This window comes from Hypomesus transpacificus, chromosome 5 (genome assembly GCF_021917145.1).
Source record: "Hypomesus transpacificus isolate Combined female chromosome 5, fHypTra1, whole genome shotgun sequence".
Classification (NCBI taxonomy): Eukaryota; Metazoa; Chordata; class Actinopteri; order Osmeriformes; family Osmeridae; genus Hypomesus; species Hypomesus transpacificus.
In genome coordinates this window covers 3,365,693-3,388,903 of record NC_061064.1, presented here as the reverse complement: position 1 = coordinate 3,388,903, position 23,211 = coordinate 3,365,693, and the positions used below count along the sequence as shown (strand labels likewise).

The 23,211-nt window shown below is 42.5% G+C and overlaps 3 protein-coding genes and 3 non-coding genes across 6 annotated transcripts; all 6 read left to right on the top strand.

The window, feature by feature from the left end:
• Window positions 1-11,177: 11,177 nt before the first annotated feature.
• Window positions 11,178-12,588, top strand: mrps17 (mitochondrial ribosomal protein S17). The gene is made up of 3 exons (XM_047020770.1): window positions 11,178-11,279; window positions 11,635-11,787; window positions 12,124-12,588. The coding sequence occupies exons 2-3, from the start codon at window positions 11,665-11,667 to the stop codon at window positions 12,463-12,465; spliced, it is 465 nt and encodes a 154-aa protein (XP_046876726.1). The 5' UTR covers window positions 11,178-11,279; window positions 11,635-11,664; the 3' UTR covers window positions 12,466-12,588.
• Window positions 12,589-12,812: 224 nt separating this feature from the next.
• LOC124468157 (protein NipSnap homolog 2-like) lies at window positions 12,813-17,343 on the top strand. Its single transcript, XM_047020769.1, has 10 exons — window positions 12,813-12,940; window positions 13,762-13,901; window positions 14,110-14,155; window positions 14,277-14,371; window positions 14,546-14,616; window positions 14,793-14,933; window positions 15,041-15,072; window positions 15,614-15,708; window positions 15,878-15,961; window positions 16,084-17,343. Exons 1-10 carry the CDS (start codon window positions 12,849-12,851, stop codon window positions 16,146-16,148), a joined length of 861 nt encoding a protein of 286 aa, XP_046876725.1. The 5' UTR covers window positions 12,813-12,848; the 3' UTR covers window positions 16,149-17,343.
• A 362-nt stretch (window positions 17,344-17,705) lies between these two features.
• LOC124468195 (T-complex protein 1 subunit zeta-like) lies at window positions 17,706-23,101 on the top strand. Its single transcript, XM_047020814.1, has 13 exons — window positions 17,706-17,945; window positions 18,478-18,541; window positions 19,134-19,268; window positions 19,405-19,578; window positions 19,997-20,100; window positions 20,229-20,499; window positions 20,905-20,987; window positions 21,489-21,585; window positions 21,688-21,835; window positions 22,027-22,160; window positions 22,345-22,447; window positions 22,560-22,632; window positions 22,768-23,101. The coding sequence occupies exons 1-13, from the start codon at window positions 17,809-17,811 to the stop codon at window positions 22,838-22,840; spliced, it is 1,596 nt and encodes a 531-aa protein (XP_046876770.1). The 5' UTR covers window positions 17,706-17,808; the 3' UTR covers window positions 22,841-23,101.
• Window positions 18,824-18,961, top strand: LOC124468355. Its single transcript, XR_006956172.1, has one exon. It is a non-coding gene; the product is annotated as a small nucleolar RNA SNORA22 (small nucleolar RNA).
• Window positions 20,615-20,752, top strand: LOC124468353. Its single transcript, XR_006956171.1, has one exon. It is a non-coding gene; the product is annotated as a small nucleolar RNA SNORA22 (small nucleolar RNA).
• Window positions 21,269-21,399, top strand: LOC124468352. Its single transcript, XR_006956170.1, has one exon. It is a non-coding gene; the product is annotated as a small nucleolar RNA SNORA15 (small nucleolar RNA).
• Window positions 23,102-23,211: the final 110 nt, after the last annotated feature.

Below are 23,211 nucleotides of genomic sequence, written 5' to 3'. Positions count from 1 at the left end.
ACATGCTCTCAGGAGGAGCAGATATTCAGTAAACAGACTCATCACTGACATCTGAACTATAATCGAATTTATTCAAAAGGAAACATCGGTTGAGAAATATTGTTGGTTACACCCCTGCTTAATCCAATGATGTTCAAAGACTATTTTATAGTTCATCATTTTTCCCATTGTTGTGGAATTGTTATCAAATGTTGAGATGGAGATGTTATCAAAGCTCACAGGAGACATGTGGACATGTCGTATATCTAATTGACCCGATGATGAGTCTTAACCTCTGTTTCACGATGTCCATTCATTAAGGCCTGAAGAGGCCACTGCAAGTTGAACCCTTCTGTTCCTCACCTGAAATGTTCTTCTCAAAGTTTTTGGAAAGGAAAGAAAAAGATGCAATGTTCTCTTAATTTATTCGACAAGAAAAAAAAAAACTTTCATTTCCAAAAACTTTGAGCTGGAATTTTTTGAGTGAGGCACAGAAGGGTTCAATTTAAACCTAATTACAAATTCATTTCTGTAATACATTTCTGGCATGCATATTTATCATTGGGGCATGATCATCATCAACCAAGGTATCTACCTTTACACAGATTACACAAACAGTCGAAAGCACTGCATCTGCGTACAATTTTAACCAAAACCTGGCCTGAACCCAGATTTCCCCAACCTCCAAGCCCAGGTGCAGAAACGTTCCTGAGCAGAGACAACAGAATGAGAGTGCAGCACTTGGAATCCAATGTCATGAAGGGAAACCCAAACCCATGTTCAGCTCATCAACACATCCCCAGTCACCTAGTCATATAGGGGTGAGGCATGAAACAGGCATTAAACAATCCCTGACTGATTCATTCCTTCCTCCAGCCCCCCATCATGCAATCTGAAGTCATCCTGAAGTCGTTCCCCCCAACTGCTCAGAGCAGGGGAACCCAGCAGAGGGAAGGCGGGATGAGACGATCTCTGTCAGCACTACAACATCAGGGACCCAACACACAGATGGATGCAATTTAGGCTCGGTAATCGTCTTGTTCCCCTCCTGACATCAACCGAGGACAATTAGACACCCAGCTCATCCACCTTGTGTCCGATCAAATATCGTCTAACCTGCCTGGAGTACGTGCTCAAACCTTCTGCATGATACAATTTACACCACTTGCTTTCAATGGGTTTTCTATTCTAAGCCCACTGATTGGTCACAGTCTGAGAGATGAGAGTAGTGAGGTAAGGGTGAGTGAATGGAATTTCAAGACTTATGTTCTCCATATTGATGGAACGCACACATTCTAAGCTCAGGCTTAATATTGCTATGTCTTGACATTACCATAGGCACCCTTATGTTGTGTGTGTGTGCATATGTGTACGTGTGTGTGTGAAAACGAGTGAATGAGTGAATGAATGAGTGAGGAGGACAGACAGAGAGAACTCCCCTTCAACGGGAGAGTTTTACAATCTCCTTTGGCTTTTATTATTTAAACACCAACAGATATTCCAGCAAATTAATTACTTTTCTAACCCAATCTCTGTTGTCCCTGGAGGAGGCCTGTGTTAATGTTTCATTAACGGAGGGATGGAGATGGAAGCCAGCCAGTCAGATAAGAGCAGCTTTGGAACCTTCTCTGTTCTCTGAGTCAACAATGACCTGGTCTGGGCTAATAACAGCTTGCTGGTGCAACGCCGAAGGAACACACGCGCACACAAAACATGATGTCTGACTCACGCCTCCGACTCACATTGAGCAAATACACATCCAATTTACTTCCGCACATTATCACCTTTAGTCACTTTATGCACAGTGATGTCAATTACGGTCATCCTTCAGGCCTATTGGTCAGCTCTTCTTCGGTGGGCGGGACAAAACCTGTGCTGTTCCCTGTTAATGAACATCCAGAGTGTGTATTTGGTAAACCTGCCTGTTGTAAAACTCATTTTAAACATGCGTTGTTAGCGCTGGGCTGGTAAGAGGTATGCATGTTGTGGCCTTGCTGCACTGGATCCTGATGTTGGCCAGTTGTTCCACGTGCCCAGCAGCAATGCAAACTGGGAGGGCTTGGAAACACTGGCCATGTGTCCTTCGGTGTCAGACCCTTATCGCCGTGATTGATGTCATCAGAATGTGACAGCCACAGCAAGCAGGTGGCTCAGTCTGCAACTGAGGACAAAATACAGTTGCCCAAATGTTTATCAGTAGCTGACCACACACAAATTCAGCCAAGATACATATCATTCATAAAACAGCTTGTTTGAACTGAGACATTGTTGTTGGCCAGTTAGCTATGTTGCACTACTGTGAGAAAGAAATGTGACTTTACCCTTAAGAGCCATCAAACCCATGTTAACAAATAGATCATGTTGAACAAATAGAATGGTAGGGCTGAGATGCAAATCAAACATGATGAGAGGTGTGTGGAGTTCCTGGTTCTGTTGTAACATCTCTTAGCCTCGGGTTTTAAAATTCATGTTCCTTAATGAGCTAATTACTGTACCATGCTGGAGACAGCCAGACAGCCAGGCAGACAGGGCAGGCCTGTAACAGTTACAGTAAGTTACTGTGTGTGCGCGTCAGCAGGCAGGACACCGCTGAGCTGTGCAATGACTGCACGTAAACACGGCTGTTTCCATGACGATGCACGAAGCCCGACGTGTGGAATGGAGAGGGGAGCGTGTTGTCTCCGCGTTTGTTGTGTTTTCCTAAGTGTCTGTGAACAGACAGAGACTCCTGAGAACCAGGCACAAACAGAAAGATGGATGAAGGAGAGAAAAAACAAGCAGGGACACAGACCATTCTGTGTATGTGTGGGGCATGGACCAGTGGAACAGTCTCTTTGTGGGGCATGGACCAGTGGAACAGTCTCTTTGTGGGGCATGGACCAGTGGAACAGTCTCTTTGTGGGGCATGGACCAGTGGAACAGTCTCTTTGTGGGGCATGGACCAGTGGAACAGTCTCTTTGTGGGGCATGGACCAGTGGAACAGTTTCTTTGTGGGGCATGGACCAGTGGAACAGTCTCTTTGGAATGCACCCACTGACTCAGTGGGAATGAGACGATCAACATAGCCAGGCTGGGTGAAGCACTACAGGTGGTTCTGGGGCAGCTGCACTTTCTGAGGGTGTTGTTGGCATCTAAACCAACATGAAATACTATAAAACAAACTGTTAAAGTATGAATAACAATGGAAAATGCCAGGATTTGGTTGGTAGAAGTACCATGGTGTGGCCATCTCTTGATACAAACTGAATCAAAACATCCCACTTTCCTTTCCCAACCCAGTTAAAACGACAGGATGAAAAGACAAAGCACTTTGAATCATGACCAAACTCTATATACAATCCTATATCCAAGTAAGTGTGCATGTGTGTAAGTGTGTGCTCAGGCATGCGTGTCAATGTATCTGTGTGGAGTGGTAAACATATCAGTATTGTCAGCGCATGCCACAGTCATGAGCACACTACATCTGATCCAGGCCACTGAATCACTGCACAAACAAAACAGGAGAATTTAATCACTCCATGAAGAGAGGGAGAGAGAAAAGATTGGGCTGAGGTGTCAGTCTGAATTCTGGCAGCTGTGTGCAGCTCTGCAAGTGGTGCGCATACCTGCATTCCTAACTTCTGACCATATGTAGAATCAGACCCTATCAGACAGCCAGGATATAAACATTGAGCTTAGACACTTTGGCAACAGAAACCGTGAGCTAAAGGCTGGAACCATGAACAACGATGTTTTGCGAGAGCGAAAAAAAAGGGGTGAGGTTACTGTAATCTTTATATAGACTCATGCAGCTCTCTGGTGTGACATATCATTTATCAAACTGAGAGGAGACTGAACCTCTTCACACGCTGGAGGCCAATTCAACTCTCAGACATATGTCTTACACCCACCAGGGTGCTGTGCTGCCTATGTCAAATGGGAGTCAGGTGGCCGAGCGGTTAGGGAATCGGGCTAATAATCAGAAGGTTGCCGGATCGATTCCCGACCGTGCGAAATGACGTTGTGTCCACTTCACCTTACTTGCTTCGGGGGAATGTCCCTGTACTTATTGTAAGTCGTTCTGGATAAGAGCGTCTGCTAAATGACTAAATCTGAATGTTGTTAAGCGTTGCAGTCTGTGTTTCCAGATCTTCATTAGAATGCAGTTAAAATGTAGTTTGTACATTACATGTATATGAACAACTATTCAGACTGTTGAGGTTTGATCGGAAGAATTGAACGGCATCTGTTGTTAATACTGTAATATAACGCTGGGTGGGGTAAATGTCCTTCACTCTCAGTTTGCAGCCAGTCAAGGGGGATTTGAAATAAAATCATGATTCAATTCTCTCACCAGTGATAAGTAGCATAACCATACATGATTGGAATAATGGGGTCAATTTCCTTGCAGATTGTCTAAATTGCCTCTAGAAATAGAACACAATTTGTCTCTATCCTTGCCACAAACAGTGGAACCGGAGCCAATTTCACCATTTTAGATCATCAAGTTTTATGGGGTCTAATTCAGAAATGGAAGACTTGGTTGGAAGCTGCATAATCACACCCAGACAATATCCAGTGGTGTTGCAGATCTGCAGACACCCGCAAATCTCCCCCCTTACAATTCACTTGATTTATGCTACACCACCTACCCATATCAGTTAATTTGAAAGCACATTCACTACTAATCACTGAAGGACAACCAGGCTCACAGTTCAAAGACTTGCACAGTCCTTCCTACTCGCTTTGTGGCTGTGTGCCAAGCCTTTGTGCTGTTAACCTTCTGTCACGTGTGACACGACCCGGCCGAGGGAGCGTAATTAGGACTTATTGCCTTTCTAATAGTCGCCGCAATAACCATTTGTCACTGTGGTCCTAACCTTTTGTGCTGCCTTCGGGTCATTGTGACCCACCTTTTGCTCCACGACGGTGGGTCGCAATGACCCAAAGGCAGAAAGCAGTGTGTGTTCAACAGATTTCGCCAGGGTTGGTGGAGTAGGCTTGCATTTAAGTTTCTTTCCAGCCTGCTCTGTGAGATAGAGCTCAGCCCAGAGTTCCCTTATCTGTGGACGGCACAGGCCTCAGCTTCAGCCATGACATCAGTGCGTTGGGGCGGAAAACGTCTATGGTATTCTACCACCATCATTGTTTTAATTGTGACATCATGACATCACAGTCCATCTGTCAGGGTGAGTTCACACTACTGGGGTTTCCAATGCTGGTGATGCTGCCTCCTGACACACTTACATGGTCACACACACACACACAGGATAACAGTATGGAAATCATACATCCGTGCATAAAAATCCAAAATCCAATTTCTCGCATTCAATTCATTGGTCCATGAAAGCAGTACACAATTAGTGTACCAAAACAGAGAAAAAGAGAGAGAGAGAGAGAGAGAGAGAGAGAGAGAGCGAGAGAGAGAGAGAGAGAGAGAGAGAGAGAGAGAGAGAGAGAGAGAGAGAGAGAGAGAGAGAGAGAGAGAGAGAGAGAGAGAGAGAGAGAGAGAGAGAGAGAGAGAGGGAACAGATAGAATAGTATTCATCCAATGATGGGAACTCTTTTCAACTGGACACAAAAAACAGACACCATCTTAGATTAATAAACACTCACAAATCATGTACCTTTTCCAACCAACTATGCACACAGGCTCACTGTCAGAGTCACACACACAGACACACACACACACAGACACACAAACACACACACACAGGGACCATTGGGAAAGTACCAGAGCAAACACGGGCAGATCCACTCTTAGTCCACTGACAAACTGTCTGCCCGTGCCTGTCTTAAGGACTGCTTTACCATACCTCTTCTGAGCTTTACTGTACATTTCTCATGGCGTCAGGGGTATGCGAGAACACGTCAGAGCTGAGGTCGTCCCCCGGTCTGTGGTTACGGCCCGGTCAGCATGTCAGCAGCCCTGTCAGTCTGTCTCGGCCCACAGACAGCGCCGAGGATCCAGGGGGCTCCCCGATACGCTTTATCTACTGTCTGCCTCGCTCTCTCTGCTCCCAACTCACCGGAACCAACCCTGGCCTCAAGGCAAGTGTGTGCGATTGTGTGTGTGTGTGTGTTGATTTGTTCATGTCCATTCAGTTGCTAGCCTTCAGGAAAAATACACAGTTTTAGTATGAACAAATATCCTTGACTTTAATTGTCGGCTTTATTGCACATGAGACTTTAATTTTGTTAAGAGGCTTTTGCCAGAAATATTGTCATGAGAGGACACGTTCACTTTAGTTTCTTTACTTCCATTTTTGGAAATGGGAGGTCTGTGCCATGCTCTGCTGAAACACATTTCTGAAACATATTCCAACATCCTTAACTAAGAACCAAGGGATTAGATGTGCATAAGTTCTTTAGATGACCAAATGTGAACCATACAATGAGCACAGAGAGGATTTATGGTCTCAGGATGGGTTCACATGCGTTTCCTTCCAAAGACCTCCAGCTGCAATAGGCTATCCTCTGTCTGCCACAGGCATTGGCAAGGACATCAGTTCAACCACCACATGAAGGCCCGTTGTCAATCCTGAGGCAGGACAGTGACGCCCCATTTGGTGGGGAGTATTGTGTTACAACCAGGCAAGTACAAGGCAAGGTCAGGGGGCTGGCAACAAAGAAAGGAAGGGATGATGTCACTGCCCAGGGAATATCAGAAAAACCCTTGCAATGTAGACGTTTAATTTATAGCACATTAACCAAAGCAATACCATATTGTTACCTCTGACCTTTGGTGAGAAGTTGCTGTGGCGTGCATCCGCAAGAAGGCATAAGGCATGAAACATGATCATGACATATGTAAGCTCCAGTTACCCTTTTCCTGTGTCTCTCATTGACAGTCAGAACACGTAAATGTATCTTATTACCAAATTAGGAAAGACAAAAACGAAAAAAAATACTTCATGTGCAAACAACAATAAACTTGGCTGAATGTCTAGAACATTTTGGATGTTGGCTGTGCCCATGTGTTGGTAGGTGAGGCTTGTCTTGTGTTTAGGTAAACAGTGGGTCTCTGTAGGCCTGGCAAAAACTCCCAAAGAGAGGAGTTGGAGGGGGGAGCAGTGGGGGTCAGAGCAGTGTATGTGGGGGGGGGGGGGCATAGGGGATTGGATTAATGGAGCACAAGCGTGTCACCCTACAGTGACTCCTGAAGTATGACCTAGATGAGAAGGCCATATTATTCAAAACATTATTGGATGATTTATGTCCTTGTTCCCAAGGGCCCACTTTTACAAAGTGATGTCATAATTGTGCACCTGTCAGGAACACAGACCCAAGCCTGTGTAATTGCACCTGTGGACACCGACATAAACAGGACATGGTGACACATTCATAAACATGCAAAAAAAGGTAAAACAGTCACTATTCATGAGTATTATTAAGTGTGGCAACAAGCAGTGTCCGAAGTGGTCAGGTAAGTACACACTCCAAAAATGGTTGATGTGATGGGAAGGGCAAAGAAAATATAAAATGTCATTATTTTTTACAATGTTACAGTTGAGAAATGAGACACATAGTTGCAGTCTAAATAACCTATGTCTGGGTAAGGAGATATTCTGGCTAATGGAAATCTTTGAGGTTGGCACGTTGAAGAAACTTCAAATGCAGAAAATAAATCCTCTTGCCACAGATATGAACTGCCTTGCAACTTGACATAAACATCCAACAAGAGTACAATACCAGCATCTTCATCGCCTGTAAAATGACCTTTTTCAACTCACTCAATGTGCAATGTGTGAACTCTCTCACAGCGAGACACGTGCCACTGTGGCCCAGTGTCTCCAGACCAGGTCTGAGCAGTGAGGTTAAACCAACACCTCGGTTGCACCAACACTTGAGGGAATGAGAGACAACAGCGACAGGTCCCCCGGTTGACTGGGCTTAGATAGCGATCTCTCTAATCATCACCGGCTCTGTTTTAAATGGCTCTGAAGCCCATGGAGGAACGCATTCATTAACCTCTCAGTCAATCCACCGTAAAAACACAGTGAAAACAAACACATGCTAAGCTGTCATTCCACATGACTCACTGCCCTTTCACACCAACCATGTATGTTAGAGCTGCTGGGCTATTTCCTGTCTGTCGAGACTCGCCCTTCCACAGGCCAGTTTGCCGCCATTGGGTTATCGGTCACATTCAACTTTTAACCTTGGACCTTGGAGCCTGGCTGAAGGAGTGTTGCCTTCGTCATGGATACGATCTTGGCCTAAATTCACTGAGTTGAAGTGGATGATGTAACCTTATTGTACCTGCTAGCAGTTGGTCATTAGCAAATGCTTGAAACCAAGGGACACAAATCTAGTGGATCTATACAGCAGAAAATCAAGAATAAGTACTGTACTTGGGATCCTCTGTTTGTGAGTGTTCAAAGCTAGTCGTTGCATTGACATCCAACCACACGTCAACTGCACTTGAATCCTGTTTGCTCTAATGGCAACCATAACAGCCCCATGCTTTTAAACATCCTTTTTTCCTTTGCTCAGTTGAGTTAGTAAGTGCTGTAATCTGTTTATTTCACTTAAGCTTCACTTTGCGAATGGGGTGTGCCGTCCTTGGTCAGGCTGAACTTGTCCTTCTGTAAACAATAAGACAAGACTTGGACAAAACCCTAAATCTGGCTAGTGAATTCTAGGCATGAAGACCAACAGAGTGGTGTGAGCGTTTGTTGAACTCTATTTATAGATGATTCACCCAAGCGACTAATCAAGACAGTTCAATTCAACTGGTACTATTGGATTTAGATTTTTCAAAGCAAAAATTGGATAACCCTGATCCAGAAACAAACCTTTCAAATATATCAAATCCGGATTACCAGTGCTCTAAATTAAATAACATCTACATGTCACAATGTGGGCTTCCAACTATGGTAAGAACAGCAGGTAGAATAGCCAGCGTGGGGGTCACTACAGTGTTTTTCAGATACAGGACAAAACTATAAAACAACAATAAACATCCCCTTCCATTTGAAATGTATTTAAAACAGTTAGACCCTTCATCTGTCTTACAACAAATAAATACAAATAAACAAAAATGTACTGTATATTATTCTCAAATGTGGATATTTTTAACACGTGTTTTAAATCATAAAAAGGCTGAATGTCCAATGATTAACAAAATAAAGAGCATTCAGAGTTCTTCTTCATTTGTGGATAAACCAGCTTTTTGAAGCCCGGCTTTGAGGAGGCGGATCTCAAGTCTGGCTTTGGTTTGCTGTATTTGGGTAAGAGTGATTTGTTCCTTCGCCAGTCGAATCTGTACGTCTGCTTTTTCAGTTTCTCGTTTAAAAAGTGACTTATAGATATTATCATCTTTGTTTGGCAAAGAACGCGTCCAGACTTTATTCTGAGCTCCTGTGGCAATGACTACTGGCTCCACTAGCGAGGATCCACCTTCTTCCTCAATAGCAGGACTGAGATCCAGAATAAAGTTTTGTTCTGCATTAGGAGGAAGTGGCTCGCTTTCCTCTATAATCATGGGCACACCATCCCCCACAACACCTTGAATCCCTTGCAGAGCTTGAAAGTTTTCATCTCCGATAATGTCAAGAACCACGTCTGAGTAATTACCTCTCCTAATGGTCTTGTTGCCTGTTTGGATGTTTTTTGCTTCCTTCGTTGCTCTGGCCTTCAGATTCTTCCATCTAAATTTCACTTGCTCCGTGGTCCTCTTCTGACCAAACCCCACGTCATTCACATTCTGGGTGATTTTCTCCCAAATTTCTTTTTTCTTTTTGTTAGTTACCTCTCCGCCCTTAGTAGAATTAAAACGTCCTACTATTGAGGCATAATAGCACCTAACACCCTCCATTAATGCATTGGTTTCTGCAGCAGTGAAATTTGGTCCTTTTGAGTCCATGGTCCACTTCTTCGTGTTACGTTTATGATGCACCCAAGCCTGTTGAACACCCAGACCAACCTCCAGTGTTCTCTCAGAATGAGGGACTGACTGAACATCCAAGTAATGCCATTGTTCAAAACTCCTCTGATGATTGAGTCATTGTAATACTTCATAAATACACCCTGAATCCACCTTTCTTTTGGGATAAGGATAATCCTTATTTTTTGGGTCAAATGAATCCCAGTCCTACTAAAACGTTTTGAACAATACTCAATGAAGATTTGATCCAGATCAAAATCAAGGCTGGATAAAGTGATCTAATCCGATTTCAGAATCCTTTTATTAATTTGAAAAACCCATTTTCAATATTTGATCCAATCCCAAAATCCGATCAGATTACTTCTGAACAGCTGTACCAGATGTTTGCCTTAATATCTAACAGAAAATGTCATACACCAGTCCACGGTTGAGTAAACCAACTATACTATCGACCACAAAAAAGGCAATATTTTTGCCGGTATGCAATCATTTGTTTTAACTGTACCTCTGTGTTGTGTCACAGCATATCGGCCTTTCCTGGCTTTATGTGAGACTGAGCTGATATCATGAATGTCAGCTCCCTCCTGCATGAAAGCATGCATGTAACATATGATCTTATCCTTGGGTAAATAAGAAACAGGGAAGGCTAGACCCTGTTCCATATGTAAGCATACACTGTAACTTACTTATGACACGTAGGATTGTACCTGAACTCAGATGCTGTATTCCAATATGTATTGTGTTGTGTTGTGTTAACTGAGAGTGCAATTAATGATGCTGTGGGTGTGTAAATAGTCCTTTACATTATGGAGTGTTTTCTGTTGGCTGTTTCTGCGAGTATGTCAAAGTTGCCAATGATTGGACTGCCTTACATGGGAAACAAGAGAGAATCAGGCCTGTTTTCCCCCTGAATGCGTCTGATTAACCCCAGATTGTTCTGTGGTTGGTTCTGACACACTGCCAATTCCCACTCAGGGACAGAGTATTTACTTGGGTCTATGCATACATTTACAGTTCTCCACTCACCTGTTTTCCGTTGGAAATCAGAAGACATGCTTTTGATTCCAAATTACTGCTTTGATTGCAAGCTATTGGGTCAGATGTTGGTAATTACAATAGCCAAACTTAAAATGTATATATTTAAACTCAAGAAGCAGACAAAATGTATGTCGGAAAAGTGAGCATTTGGATACCTGTAGGATACAAGAACGACCAGTACTGTACACCAATCTGGTATTGCACAGGACAAATTGAACAACGCCAAACACCAGGCACTTACATACACACCAATCTGGAAGTACGTAACTAGGTTTTATGTCCCTCCTCTGAACCCGTATTTGGAAATACGTCATCAAAACAAGTCACACTCGCATGGATGGGGAGTCCGCGTTGAAGAGTGTCTGACCTTCAGTTTATCAGTTATTAAATACAGTAGGTGATATTGTTTTGTAGATATTGACAAGTATCTTTCATATTTTACTCTGTTATATAATTTTCAGGAGAGTAGTAAATGCAAAATTATTTTAAATGTCTAACATAACCCTGGAAACTAGCTAGCTAGAGCTAGCTCTTAGCTAATACAGTAACTACCCGTAGGCTTTATTTGGCTAAATACAGTTTTTGTGCAAATAGTTAGGGAGCTTAATGTGAAATGTATTTGAAATGTCATTCATTCGGTCATTCTCTGATCTGTACTATATGAAACAGACAGTATATCACCTTGCACCTTGACTGTCAAACACCAAACATTATTTAATAACATATAACATGATTGTTTCCACACTAGGTTCATTCATACCTTGATAAAAGACTCAATATGTCGGTGAATAAGGCATCGGTCCATGCCAAATGGATCATTGGCAAAGTTGTCGGCACCAAAATGCAGAAGACAGCCAAAGTTCGAGTGACTCGAATGGTGCTGGACCCATACCTTCTTAAGGTAACGCCAAGACTGGGAGTGTAGGCTACAGCAGCATGGTTTAGTGAATGTCCCCATTTTGTTGAAGAAATCAAACATTTAGATTACACTAAGCCTATGCCTAGCCCTGACTCTTGAACAAGTTTGAGTTTGTTCAATTTTATGTGTTTTACTGTGTCAGTAAAAGTATTGTACAGTTGAACTGTTCACTTTTTCACCCAGCCAGTGACTTATTTAAAAATAATAGAAGTCATACAAAGAAATAAAAAATATAGGCAGCCAATTTAAGCTTTCCAGATATGTTTTAAAAGTATAGACATTGATAACACAATGTTGTCTTCCCACTCCATTCTACAGTTCTACAACAAGAAGAAGACCTACTTCGCTCATGATGTCTTGCAGCAGTGCACTGTGGGTGACATAGTTCTTTTGAAGGCCCTAACAGAGCGCAGGTCCAAGCATGTGAAACATGAACTGGCAGAGATTGTGCATAAAGTAGGGAAAGGAGTGGACCCTCTGACTGGGAAGAGGGTTGCAGGAACAGATTTCTTGGAGCCCCTAAGCGACCCCACACAGCGCCTTGAGCAGGAAACAACGCTAACGGAGAAATTACGGGAACTTAACATCTCTGCCGCCTCTTCAGACAAAAGCTCTGCTTGTACAAAACCAGCCTCTTCTTCTGCAGCAACAACAGTCTAACGTTCAACTAATTTTTGAAATATGTATTAGGTGTTGTTAATATTTTGTTTTCATTCTATTTCCGATTAAATTCAGTGTGCTACTTCAGTGTCTTGATGTTGAATAAAAAATGGAAAGTGGAAACTGTAAGGTGAAATAATGAGTACAGCCACTACATTCAACACTGGCAAACTGAAGTAAGCCTAAGACTGTTTCATATGCATATTATTTAGTAAAATAAAATTATGGAGGCACATTGGTCACCCTGGCCCATATAAATTAATGAAGTTCTGTTATAGATTTTTGTTGTAGGATGTACTGCCACCTGCTGGAGACAGTGGTACTATGTTTTCCACTACTTTTGACATCGCTGGTACAGTGGTCAACGCTCATTCAGGGGAAAGATGGCGACCCGAGTCCTTCACAGTGTAGGCAGTGGGCTGAAACAGACTAAAAACGGGGTCTGGACAAACGGACAAGTCTCACTTATTGCCAGGTTAGACTGCCCGATTTATTGCTGACATAATCATGATAGTGGACGTAATTATATATGCGTATTTATTCTTGGCAAACTTTGTTGTAAGCTAACTAGCCTAGCTTTCCCGAGGCGTTTTACTGCTAACTACTACCTATGATTAGATGTCATTGGCTTGGGCAATCGTACATGTATTTGCTAGAACTTAAAATATAACTGCTACTTCACAGTCATGCATCAAAGTGCATTTAGAGAGACGTTTAACTAGTTTTCTTTATTTAGTTTTTTTAGTTTTTGTCTTTTTAAGCAAATGTGCAACTACTTAGCAAGAGAGGCATGACACACTGACAATAGCTAAGCTAGCCCTTGATGACAACAGTACTAGCTAATTCACTGGACGCTGTGTAAGAGCATTGGATTTGCAATTGAATGAACGTCTGGCTCAAGGTCACACAATAAGCGGTGTTATTTTGTGTCTCACGCACCCTCTTTTATGATTAAGTTAGAAGTTAGAAGTGCAGCACTAGGCAACGATATGTTGTCACACACCATTAAAACTGTATTGTAATATATAGGCTAGCGAATTCAATGCAGACTTTAGTTCTGGTACATACCAAATCAGTTGGAAAGCTGCCAAAATTACCTACTTTAGCTACCAGTTATATATGCTCTCGAGCAGTGTTGGAACATGGAATTAAGAATAAGCTTGTAGTGTTCCTTTATATGGACAATAACTTTTGTTTTGAGTTACGTTCTACATGGCTTAAGTAGTTACGTCACCATTGCAATCCTTCAAATCACAGTACTATCTCTGTTCATCTTCCCTTCCCAACTGCATTTAGGAATCTCTCAGCATCCACCAATAAACAGAGTGAGGACAGCTGGTTCAAGTCTCTGTTTGTTCGAAAGGTGGATCCCAGAAAGGATCCTCACTCTCACCTGCTCGCTAAGAAGGAAGAAAGCAACCTCTATAAGATACAATGTATGTATTTTTATGACTAATTTCAAAACGTACACATGCCCACACTTAAATCTTAGGCTCTTATGTGAACTGTGTAAGATTACAATGTCTGGATTGTGTTTTTTAGGCAGGATTAAGATGGATTAAAATATGTCTGACGTTCTTTCCAGGCCTTTGCCACGCAATCTGTTACATACTGTATAATGTGAAAAGCATTTCTCTTTTACAGTTCATAATGTCAAGCCTGAGTGCCTTGACGCTTACAACAAACTTTGGTAAGATGTTCCTGCGTCCTGCCATCTTTAGTAAGAAATCAGATGAATGACTTTGTTTGAATTATACCTATATTAACTACAGTCTGCTTTTTTATTTATTTATTCATGTTTGTGTTTCTAGTGATGATGTCCTGCCCTCCATCACTGCTGACTCTCACTACCCATGTGAGCTGGTAGGTACCTGGAACACATGGTATGGAGAACAAGACCAAGCCGGTAAGAACACACAGGCACACAGTTGTCTTTTAACCCTTTTAACAACATTTGTCACAATGACTGAATGGTCACAATGACCCGAAGATAACACAAGGACTTAATAAATAGCTAGACAAGCAGAATCCATGTTCCATCTCCTCTCTCTTTTTTGTTATCATTTCCCCTTGGTGCCAGTTCACCTATGGAGATATCGGGGAGGCTACCCTGCCCTAACGGAGTGTATGAACAAACTCAGGCAGAATAAGGTATGGTATGAATCTGCTATTGAGCAACAGTTTGAGAGGATTGCAATTTATTATCTCAAGAATCTTGGAGCCTGATGCTATTTCAATTAACATTTGCTGATCTGTGGTCATTTGTGAAGCCCTCTGTGACATCGATTGTAAAAAGGATTATACAAAAAAAAATCGCCTTGCTGTAGGAGTTCATGGAGTATAGAAACGAGCGTGGGAAGATGCTCCTGTCCCGGAAGAACCAGCTGCTGCTGGAGTTCAGCTTCTGGAATGAGCCTGTACCCCGTCCAGGACCTAACATCTACGAGCTCCGCACCTACCAACTCAGAGTGAGTCTCTCCTCAGTATCTTAATATCTCTGTGTCTCTGACTAGTTGACTGGGTATACTTAATGTACTTGCTTATCAGTCTCACCTATTCCTGCTCCCTTTTTTAGCCAGGAACCATGATTGAGTGGGGAAACTACTGGTAAGGCAGCGCTTTTCTCATTTAAATTATTTAGGCGTTTAGTGTTATTTTATAATATGCCACCTAAGGATGTACAGAACTCTTTTATATCACCATTGCTTTTACAGATTGTAGCTGAATTATGAGATTATACGGTACACCTTTCCTGTACTACGTCTGCATGTCAAAAGCATGAATGATAAGAGATGATTGAATACAAAAAATAGATTTGACCAATATATATTATATGTAATGGAATATGTCTGCTCTAATTTGACAATTCAAACCAGAATTCCGGATAGAAAGACTTAATGTCATACGAATCTCTGGGGAGATTAACTGTAATCAGAGAGGAGCAGTGAATTAATGATAATCCTTCTCACAAATCTGAGTCATCAATTCAAATACAATTTGTATTTGTATATTTTAACAGTGTGTGTATGTATATATATATATTAATGGAGTATATATTCTTAATTTCTCTTAGCTACGATTGTGTTTCTTGACAGCAACAATTCAGTTGAGTCCTGGTCATGCAAAGCCAGTGCTGTGTGTTCCACAGGGCTCGTGCCATTGAGTTCCGTCAGCAGGACCAGGAAGCTGTGGGAGGCTTCTTCTCTCAGATCGGTAGCCTCTACATGGTACACCACCTCTGGGGTAAGACTATAACACGTTTAGATGGATTGATTCGATTGATGTATATTTCATTCTTCCTCAAGGGGAACAAATCCCCAATACAAATCATACGTTTTTTTTTTGTAATATCTTAAATGTTGCTGATTTGAAGCACTGGAAAATACTTACATTTGAATGTTGCATTCATTAGCTTACAAAGATCTCCAGTCAAGAGAAGACACCAGAAATGCAGCCTGGCAACATGAGGGCTGGGATGAAGTTGTTTATTACACTGGTAAGCTTTGTTGCTTATTGATTTTCTTTCTTGTGCACTTGGTCCTTTATTGCTGTCCCTCATGACTTTGTTTCCCTCTTCTAAGTGTAAGGAAAGATTCATTTATGTTCCTTGTATTTTAGTTCCTTTGATCCAGCACATGGAGTCAAGAATAATGATCCCAATGAAGACTTCTCTTCTGAAGTAGCAAATGCCACCACAGCTATTTCCACCCTGATCCGTAGAGAACGTAACCAACCTTCAGAGTGTGCACTGCCATGAATTTCAGCGTTGACATCAACATGCTTGCCACTTGTCTCTGGGGTTTTTTCACCCTTTTATTTCTGTATTAACCTAACACAATTCAAATCAAAAGGTCAAACAAATTGTCAATACGATTATGTTATAAGTTACTGCTAATGATTTGTTACTGGTCCTGACACTCCATATGTTGTGCTTGAATCAACATCATTCTTTTTCTCTCGTTTCTCAGCTGTCTACATCACCCAAATGGATGGTCAGTTTTACTAGGTGAACTAGGTTAGAAATTGAGATGAAATTTTGTTTTATGTCTGTATTTTTTCCCCTCCCCCAGTGGTCTCCTGCACTAGTCCTGTTTCCTTCACAGGCAAAGTTCCTGCTGTGTCGGTTAGTCTTAAGTCAAAGTCTGACATTAACTGGCTTTCATTCCAAAAAATGTGTGACATTTTAGCTATGCAACTGTAAAACAGGATGGAGCCACTTCTGCGAGAGTGAGTCATTCTGTGAAAGTGTGTCGGGGCTATTGAAAAATGAGCTTCAAAATGACACATTTTGTTAGATTTCAGCCACCTATTTGTATACACAGAACCAATTGATTGTATAAGATAATTATTGCTCTTGGAGGACAGTTATGATTTAGTATTTTATTTTCCCATGTAAGTAGGTGAATGGTCCTCCTGGTTTTTCTTTTGGCTGTCTTATGGTTGTCCAGCCAACTGTTAAACTGACCACAGCAATTGGGTCCTGTTGACTTGTATCATAACACTGATGAAAGAAGAGGGGGAGCACCATGGTTTTTGATTTAGTTCAAAGTAAAAATACAATATGGTAGCATACCAGCAAGACCCTGATTGGTTTGGCTTTATGGTTGAGACTTATCCCTATATATACCTATCAGGTTACACCTATTCATGCCAACCAACACATCAACCAATCAGGTGACCCATGCTGTTACAAGGATGATTCCTTAGAGATGGTCAGTTCATAGATAAGGTCGAAGAGTTTGAGAATGTGATTTCATAATGTGTAAATGACGAGTGGGTTTCTGAAACCTATGTTCTTCCAGAAAAGTTTCTGAATGTAATTAATATGAAATGCAGTGCTTTAGATGTACATATTGAATAAACTTCTGATTAAATCACGTGCTTTGTCATATTTTGGTCATCAATTCAATGAGCTATGTGATTTAAAAAACTACTAATTAGACTATTAGAATTCATGATCAATTACCAATATTGAAGACTACATGAAGATGCGTATATGTAGTGGTCATTAATGTCGCTTGAGCAAGGTACAGCGCACAATCATTGTTAATAAGTTTATGTAAAATGGTTTGATAGGAATTGCAATTCTCTATTTTTGTAGAAATTCTTTTTTTACCAGAACATCACTCTCAAAGATTTGTGGGATTGACAACTAAAGTAACCAATGACGTATGTATTTAACGTGCGGAGCTGTCCAATTGGGACTCTCGCAGGAAATGTCGAAGAACACGCCTTCGAGTCTTCTGGAAACTCGCTCCTTTCCGCTAGCGTCCTAAGCCAACCTCGCTGTCTTGTCTCCCGGCAAGCGGTAGTCTTTCCCTTTACTGGCTGTGTTTTGTCACCATGACTGCCGTGAAAGCGCTGAACCCAAAAGCCGAGGTGGCGAGGGCCCAGGCCGCCTTGGCTGTGAATATTAGTGCTGCCCGCGGACTTCAGGATGTGTTGAAGAGTAATCTGGGACCAAAGGGGACCATGAAAATGTGAGCCCCACCGCTGAGTGCGCATGCAGAGCCTTTTGTTGAGCACGCGTACTACTTTGAAGCTAACTGGCTAACGTTAGCCTTCTGTTATACAGAAATAGACAGTTCTACATTTATATTGTTGTATTGAAAGCTAGTGCGTGATATTGTATTTGTGTGTAACGGAACACCTTCAAATCCGTGAACTAAACATAAGAGCGAAGTACATTTAAGACAAAGGCCTATCTAACAATTAACGTCCTAGCTAGTTAATGGGCTAATCGTACTAGCCAGCTAACCGGATAACGGACATCCCCACATGGTTACCCTGTCATCGTCATGGTCTGTGTAGTCTCTGCTGCTTTTAATACTAGGTAGTCTATAGACAATGGGTCAATGCAAAATATACCTATTGACAAATTAGACATCACATATGACTCTTTACCCTGTTCTCACTATATACGATGTTGTGTGGATGTGAATTTGTTGTAATAAATATAGCCTTGCTAGCCAAGCTAGACATAAATCATGACTCCCCTGTCCCTTCCCGCAGGCTCGTGTCTGGTGCCGGGGACATCAAGCTGACAAAAGACGGTAATGTCTTGTTGCACGAAATGGTAAGTTAAGGATGATTTTGAGCATGTAGCTCTAGGTGTTAAGAGTCGAGCAATTATCCCTTTTGCAGCTGCGAAAGTTTATTGAAGTGGCCAATCTGGAATTGACCACACCCTAGTATTAACTACTCAAGATCTACACAATCGCCGGATTAACTCTAAGGGATAATCTAATTGAGAACAGTTCTTGTTTATATCTACTGTAGAATAATGATAAAAAAATGGATTATTAAAACATTACAGTAATTTGGCACCACTTTGTTAGTTGGATTAACTAATTGTTTAATGCACAGAGAACACCCACGGATGCTTGTGTAGCTCTCCCTGGTCTCATGTATCTGTGCTACAGTGAAGTTTGGTCTGTACCTCTGCATTGGGAAAGCTGCCTCCTCTCCTACATGTATTCAGCGGACCAGTACAAGAAAATCCCCTATTATAATTAATGTGTATTTCATGAGATTCAAAAAATAATAACTACATTGTGATCCACAAGTTGCACACAACTCTTTGTTTGATTGGTTGTTTTTACTCAGTGTAAAACTACTGTTCTTCCTCCACTCAAATTTTTTTTTTTTATCTCTTCCTGTTCATTCAGCAAATCCAGCACCCGACAGCATCACTGATCGCCAAGGTGGCCACAGCGCAGGATGACATCACAGGAGATGGGACCACCTCCAATGTCCTAATCATTGGGGAGCTCTTGAAACAGGCTGACCTGTACGTGTCAGAGGTAAGGGGATCAACAAGGCTTTTTTTCCTTTTCATAAATAAATACTTAATAGCTCTCCCTGTTATTCAAATTAAGAGTACATTTGGGCACAAATCAGTAAACTAGATCATTTTCTGACCAATCTTTGTTTTCAAAGGGCCTCCACCCCAGAATTATAGCCGAGGGCTTTGAGGCAGCGAAGGAGAAGGCCTTGGAGGTACTAGAGGAGATGAAGGTGACACGGGAGATGGACAGAGAAACACTCATCCACGTAGCACGCACCTCCCTCAGAACCAAGGTCCACAAAGAGCTTGCTGACCTACTCACCGAGGTAAGACTGGGAACTCAGATGGCTGAGCGGTGAGGGAATCGGGCTAGTAATCAGAAGGTTGCTGGTTCAATTCCCAACTGTGCAAAATTACGTTGTGTCCTTGGGCAAGGCACTTCACCCTGTCCTTTCTGTAAGTCGCTCTGTATAAGAGTGTCTGCTAAATGACTACAATGTAAATGTAAGACGGGTTTGGGAGCTTGTAAGACACTGTTTCAGAAGCTTAAGGGGGTGAAGGGTCACCAGCTGAACTGAAAGAAGTTTAAGACGGCTTCTTCTGACCATCCCTGTGGATGAGGATCATGGGGATGGTTTAACAAGCATATCATTCATGGATATTAATAAATGACGTTTTTTGGTGCACTATTGTTTTAGTGTGGTTAAATGTGGGTGCTGATTTGTGTTGGATGGTTGTTTTCAGGCTGTAGTAGATGCTGTGCTGGCCATCGCTAAACCCAACGAGCCCATCGACCTGTTCATGGTGGAGATCATGGAAATGAGGCACAAGACAGACAGTGACACACAGTATGTCTCCCTCCCCTCACACAAGCACCTTGTTACTCTTTTTATATACCCCTCTATATGACAGGTCCATAGTCCACTATAGCATGTGTCTGTCTCCTCCATGTTGTCTCTCCCCTTTCTCTCTCCAGGCTAATCAGGGGACTGGTGCTGGACCACGGGGCCAGGCACCCAGACATGAAGAAGCGTGTGGAGGACGCCTACGTGCTGACCTGCAACGTGTCCCTGGAGTACGAGAAGACCGAGGTCAACTCAGGCTTCTTCTACAAGAGTGCGGACGAGAGGGATAAGCTGGTGTCGGCTGAGAGGAAGTTTATCGAGGAGCGCGTGCAGAAGATCATCGCTCTGAAGAACTCCGTGTGTCCTAACGGGGAGAAAAGCTTTGTCGTCATAAACCAGAAGGTAGGGAGAGAGAGAAGCTGAAGGTTCTGAATGTCGTCAAGGACGAACCACGTTGTGACACTGCGACAGATCTCCTTGATTAGTTGTCGGACAGCTTGGAAAAGCTGGATCGTCCTAGCACAGAGAACACCCACGGATGCTTGTGTAGCTCTCCCTGGTCTCATGTATCTGTGCTACAGTGAAGTCTGGTCTGTACCTCTGCATTGGGAAAGCTGCCTCCTCTCCTACATGTATTCAGCGGACCAGAACAATCTCTCACCATGTCACATATGTATCAAATATGGTTCTATGACAAGACTGGCTCAGAGTTGTAAATGTCCACATTGTGTTGTATTACAGTAGGTTTAGTGTGGATTTCTCTCCTCTGTGTTGTTCCCAAGACTCATGACTGGTTTTGTCTCGCAGGGAATTGATCCGTACTCCCTGGATACTTTGGCCAAGGACGGCATTGTAGCGCTGCGCAGAGCCAAGAGGAGGAACATGGAGAGGTAAAGCTGTCCGTCAAAATGATTATATGTTAACAAACAACCAGTTACTTACTACCGGAAAAACCTGCATACTCATAACCAGTGACAAAGCTTGTAAAGGCTCTGTTCAGCCTTGCCCTCACATGGTTTCCTTTATCAGGCATTACTGAACTGTGTCCGCTATGCGACTATGACAATGTATTTATTTGTATTTGTCCTGTCAAACCTGAAGAGTTCTCTCCTCTGTGGCTGTGCCGAGGCTTCTGTGTTTGTCCGTTATCTGTGTTTGTGTCGTAGGGTTGGCATGGAGAATTCTGTGTTACTCTGCCCGTAGTAAATGCAGTCAGACACCATGCAAAAGCACTTCTCACTCTCTCTATTACAAGCAGTGGGAGCGCAATCTTGCACTGTTTCTATGAGAATGAGTACAATCTTGCGCTGTTGGGAAGTAAACGATGTGTAGATATTTAGACGTCCAAAGGTTTTACGCTATATAGATTTCGATTTTGTTTCCTTCTCCAGACTCACTCTGGCCTGTGGAGGTATTCCTATGAACTCTGTGGACGACCTCACTCCTGAATGCCTAGGCCACGCAGGCCTGGTGTACGAACACACACTGGTGAGTGTGGTGTTCTTGAATCTGCCCTTCAAATGACTTGAATCCCAGTGCTTAAGGTGCAGGGTCGGTTATATTTTGATCTGTACCGTAACGTCTTCACAGGGAGAGGAGAAGTTCACATTCATTGAGAAGTGTGGGAACCCTCGCTCAGTGACCCTGCTGGTGAAGGGCCCCAACAAGCACACCCTCACACAGATCAAAGATGCCGTCAGGGACGGCCTGAGAGCAGTCAAGAACGCCATTGAGGATGGTAGGAGACTGATACTAACATGCTGGTTCTGTTTTATATTTATTGTAATAAATGTCACTTGACACTGACATGGTGACGTTCAAGCCAGTATGCCTATAGAACAATTCTCAGGGGAATGGAGATGGCTGTGTATGAGAGATGTTGATGGGCTTTGTAGGTGTAGTCTTCATCCTTCTGTTCTCCATCTGTAGGAAGTGTGGTGCCTGGAGCAGGTGCCTTTGAGGTGGCTGTGGCTGATGCTTTGGTGAAGCACAAGTCCAAGGTGAAGGGAAGGGCCCAGTTGGGAGTGCAGGCCTTTGCAGATGCTCTTCTCATTATCCCCAAGGTAAGACATGCCAGTGTCTGCTACTAACTAAGGCATCCAAGTAGTTTTGTGTTCTGGGAGAAAAAGCTCTTGATTTGGACTGAATTCTCTCGATCTTCATTCTTTTGTCTTTACCTCATTTGGCCTTCTAATAAATGACACTTTGGCAAACCAGAACGCATTAATTTTCTGTCCTCCCTCTCAGGTTCTGGCCCAGAACTCTGGCTATGATGCCCAGGAGACCTTGGTGAAGCTGCAGACTGAGTACAAGGAGTCTGGACAGCTGGTAGGAGTGGATCTCAGCTCAGGTCAGTCACACAGGTCAACCCTATACTGTACGGTTGTTTACAAGGGGCAGCCGGGCCTGGCTATTGGCAGGTTCTCACTGGTTTAATGTTTGACTTGATTCTCTCTCCTCAGGTGAGCCCATGGTGGCTGGTGAGGCAGGTGTTTGGGACAACTACAGTGTCAAGAAACAGCTTCTGCATTCATGGTAAGGTAGAGGACTTGCTTAACTGTATGAACTAAGTGTAGTGATAGTTGTTAGTTTTTTTTTTTTTTTCACCTCCTAATAAAATACAATTGAACTCATTTTCAATTGTCTCAATCACTTGTTTTCTTTCTCCAGCACGGTAATTGCCAGTAACATCCTGCTGGTGGATGAGATCATGAGGGCTGGAATGTCTTCTCTAAAGGGTTGAAGGTCAATGGAAGATCCCTTCTGATATCTCTCCCTAAATGCAACTCTCAACATGGAAAATAGCCCTGTCCAACAAATGGAACTGTCACTGTACTGTAATGAGCATCATTATTTGTCAAAGAAACCATTGTAAACCCCTGAATTATCCCTCCAAACTATTGTTTTATTTATGAGATTTCTTTTGAAGCATGGAACTGTACCACTCAGTTTTGTTTGTACCACTCAGTTTTGTTTGTACCCATTAAAAGTTATCTTGGCTGAATTCCTATTTAATGTGTACAAAAGTAATTTTCAGAAATTTAGAAATGCTGAATTTATGTAATGTGAGTGTTTGAATTATCAGAGTTGGGAAAGATGGAACGAGAAGGAACT